The following is a 4,333-nucleotide window of genomic DNA, read 5'->3' on the forward strand; positions in this document are numbered from 1 at the left end:
ATACTTCAGCCTGCAAAAATAATCCACGGATTAACAGTCTATCTTTACGTTTCAATTTATTAAACCAAAATAAATCGTAACAACGTTTAAAGGCTATATTTAAACATGTGCAGTCTCGGGTTTTATATCTTACCATCATTTAGCAAACACAAAATGCACAAAAATATATATATTTTCCTCATCAATAAACGCAACACCGTTTTTTAACCCGATCCATGAAATCCAAGAAACCACATGGGTTACTATTGTGACGCTCCACGTCCTCTTCTCGTGAAAAAGAATAATGAATGCAAAAGATTTCTTTTGAAATACAAACAAAATCCAAATATATATATATATATATAGATATATATGTTTTTTTTTAAATAATGTCCAAAGAGTTTGGGTTTTCGTCAAATTCCAGCCTCCTTTTATATGCGTAAAGTTATGCAGGATTTGAGGCCCCCGGAATGTCATTGGATGTCAGGATGAGGTATTATAGATTATGGGTTGGGGAAGGGGTGGTGGGGGTCCTGCAAGCACCTCCCCTAGAAATGCAGCAAATCTCTCCCGTTTTCTCCTGGTGGGGCACTGGGAGGGCTGGAGACGTGCTTTGCATTGGCAGGCTGATGAGGACACGTGTCCCCCCCCCCCCCCCCCCCCCTGGGCTCCACGGTACCGCATTGGCATCAGTATAGGCACCTGAAAACCGACAACCATCTCGTGGAAACGCTGCCTGCCGCCTTATAACCTGAAAGAAAACGATACCATAGGCCCTGCAGAAACCTGTGGCTCGCCTTTCTTCGTGCGTAAAGCTTTTGCGCACAACGCCGAACTGCCTCAGAGACTCGAAAGGTGCGCTTCTCGTCGAGCATCAGAGCGCAGTGCCAAGATGCAGAAACGGAGCAGCGACGTCTGAAGGTGACATGAACCTGGGGATAATTAAGACCAGCAGATGTGCATTGAACAAGAAGTGGAGATAACAACTGAAAACCGTCGGTGTCTTAAAACTAAACGTGCGCTTTTCCTCGTGGCTTTATATCTAATGCAGAGAATCAAGAGCTGTCATCCAAAGTAGCCTCACATTTCCACCGACTGGAGGAGAGAAACACACCAATTAAGCTGCGGAAAGTTGCGATTCGGGAGAGGAACAAAAAATGGCGACGTTAATCAGAAGCAAGCTTTCTAATAAACTGTCAAATGCAGCCACCACCGTCTCCAACAAATCCCAGGCGAAGGTGAGCGGGATGTTCGCCAGGATGGGGTTCCAGGCCGCCACCAACGAGGAGGCGGTGGGCTTCGTTGCCTGCGATGACCTGGACTACGACCACCGGCAAGGCATGCAGATGGACATTTTGACAACCGATGAGATGGGAGGTGAGGGGAGCGGAGGCGCGGGCGGACTGGACGGGGACAGCCACTACCAGAGGGACGGCACCGGTCCGGCGCACTCGGGCTCAAAAGACGGAGGTCTGGCGAACGAGTTGACTGAAGTCAAACCAAAAATCACCGCGTGGGAGGCGGGCTGGAACGTCACGAATGCAATTCAGGTAAAGCCGCACTTCGCGGATTATAAACCGGCAGTCCCGGTGCTTGGTTCTAATTGGCCGAATCGCATCCGGAGCTGCTGTGAAATTTGAGATAAAAACACACCTGCGACCGCATAAAGGTTGATTTAAATATTCATGTTCAAAACACCAGGTTATGTCGATTTAAAGTAGCTGTTTTTTTAATAATGCTGTAAAAAAAAAAACGATTACTTGTATCTTAACAATGACAGCCTGCTTTTTTGTTCTGATATATTTTTCATTGGAGCAGAGCAGAGATTTCAGAACAGCTAAGGTGTTACAATGCGCTGAAAAAAGGGAGGTAGTTGATACCCTGTGCCCCCCCCCCCTTCTTCTTCTTCTTCTTCCTCCTCCTCCTCCTCCCCTCAACAAACACATGCTTTGTCTGTATCGTGATGCCCAGTGTCACCGATGCACGCCCCTAATAACTGCTCAACTAATACTCCGCGTGCCAATGAATACATTAATAAGTAAAGAGAGAGCGATATCTGAAGCCTATTTTCTCTCCATCTTTTTGGATGGTTTTGGGGCTTTTTAAAGGCACGTTATTAATTGCAACTATAATATAAATACGTAAGGAAATGGGTTCCAATGTCTGGACACATTATTTTAAGCAATAAAGAGTAATGCATTTGGTAATTGCATTTGCGTACAGAAGCAAAATAGAGATATTTATTTTTTGCGGAACTATCATTTTAAAGTGAGAGGATTTACTCGAGAGTGGAGCACATGGGGGCTCTGCGACAAAAATCTCATGGACACGCTCCTTTCCATGTCTTATCACGGCTGTGGTCACGGCGGTCACCCTGACGTCAGAGCGTGTCTCCTCCAGTGTGTGGTGACGTCGCAAGCGGGCGGATGCGCTTAAAGCAAAGTGGAAAACCCTCGACATCTAAATGGGAGGGACATCATTGAAGAGTCAGGCAGACAAGGCCCGAGTCATGAGATTTGTTTAATTGAACTAAAATATGTTGTGTTCAGAAATAATATTACTGATTCATATTTAATAACCAACAGAACCCATTCACAATGTCTGTGCCCTTCTTTTTGCATGTTTATAGGGGATGTTCGTACTTGGGTTGCCGTACGCCATCCTGCACGGAGGATACCTCGGACTTTTTCTCATTATCTTCGCCGCCGTGGTGTGCTGTTACACGGGGAAAATCCTCATTGCCTGTCTGTACGAGGAGGACGAAGACGGACAGCTCGTCCGTGTGCGGGAATCCTATGTGGACATTGCCAACGCCTGCTGCGCGCCCAGATTCCCCAACATAGGTGGCCATATCGTGAATGTAGCCCAAATCATAGAGTTAGTGATGACTTGCATCCTGTATGTGGTGGTCAGTGGTAACCTCATGTATAACAGCTTCCCCAACATGCCAATTTCCCAGAAGTCGTGGGCCATCATCGCCACCGCCGCTCTCCTCCCCTGCGCCTTCCTCAAGAACCTGAAAGCCGTCTCCAAGTTCAGCTTGCTGTGCACGATGGCCCACTTTGTCATCAACGTCCTGGTGATAGCCTACTGCCTCTCCAGGGCAAGGGACTGGGCGTGGGACAAGGTCAAGTTTTACATCGATGTCAAGAAGTTCCCGATCTCCATTGGGATTATCGTGTTCAGCTACACCTCGCAGATCTTCCTGCCGTCTCTGGAGGGGAACATGTCTAAACCGAGCGAGTTCCACTGCATGATGAACTGGACTCACATCGCTGCCTGCATCCTCAAGGGCCTGTTCGCCCTCGTGGCCTACCTGACCTGGGCTGACACAACCAAGGAGGTCATCACAGACAACCTGCCCTCAACCATCAGAGCTGTCGTTAACCTCTTTCTTGTGGCCAAAGCCTTGCTGTCGTATCCGCTGCCGTTTTTCGCTGCTGTCGAGGTATTTGAGAAATCGTTTTTCAACGACGGAGAACGTACGATGTTTCCAGATTGCTATGGGATTGATGGACGCTTAAAGTCCTGGGGACTCAGTCTCCGATGCCTCCTTGTTGTGTTCACCTTGCTCATGGCGATCTATGTGCCACATTTCGCCCTCCTCATGGGTCTCACTGGCAGCCTGACAGGTGCAGGCCTGTGCTTTCTGCTTCCCAGTCTCTTCCACCTCAGGCTTTTATGGAGAAAGCTGCTATGGCACCAGGTTTTCTTTGACGTCGCCATATTTGTAATAGGAGGTATATGCAGCATATCTGGTTTTATCCACTCAACGGAAGGTCTGATAGAGGCTTTCCAATATAACATACAAGAGTAGATGCAAGATGTAAACTGCTAATCGCCATTTAGTGAGAAAAAAAAAAGAAGAAACACGACTTCTCGGTAAGCGCAGCCCCCTTTGCTTAATTCATGCGTAAAAAAGCGCGCTCACAACACACGCGGACATTTCCGCGTTCATACAGTCTTGCATCAATTCAGAAGAAGCGCGTGCGCGCACCCACACACACATACACAAATAGAGTCCATGGCCGTGAGGGAATCCAATGCATCCACAACACACTATATGGACAAGTATATGTTGTATAAATATGCGAACGAACGTACATATACATATTTTCAAGTGGAGTGAACGTTTACAACATTGACCTTAAACAACATTGCAAAAGGGGCAGTTTGTCTCTTCGTCGCTCTTGTGGTGCTTCCCCACACTAGACTTCACTTCATGTAACGCTATATGAGTTTGTGGTGGGCGGACTTTCGACAGCATAATGTGATTTAAGTTTATTTAAAAGAAGAAACAAAACAAAAAAAAACGTTAAGAAATGCCACTTACTTATAGATTTAAATCTGCAAT

The 4,333-nt window shown here is 46.7% G+C and overlaps 1 protein-coding gene across 1 annotated transcript; it reads left to right on the forward strand.

Annotated features, from left to right (window-relative positions):
• Positions 1 to 1,136: 1,136 nt before the first annotated feature.
• Positions 1,137 to 3,796, forward strand: slc32a1 (solute carrier family 32 member 1). The gene is made up of 2 exons (XM_034533487.1): positions 1,137 to 1,529; positions 2,609 to 3,796. The coding sequence occupies exons 1-2, from the start codon at positions 1,137 to 1,139 to the stop codon at positions 3,794 to 3,796; spliced, it is 1,581 nt and encodes a 526-aa protein (XP_034389378.1).
• Positions 3,797 to 4,333: the final 537 nt, after the last annotated feature.

This window comes from Cyclopterus lumpus, chromosome 5 (assembly GCF_009769545.1).
Source record: "Cyclopterus lumpus isolate fCycLum1 chromosome 5, fCycLum1.pri, whole genome shotgun sequence".
NCBI classification, from domain to species: Eukaryota; Metazoa; Chordata; class Actinopteri; order Perciformes; family Cyclopteridae; genus Cyclopterus; species Cyclopterus lumpus.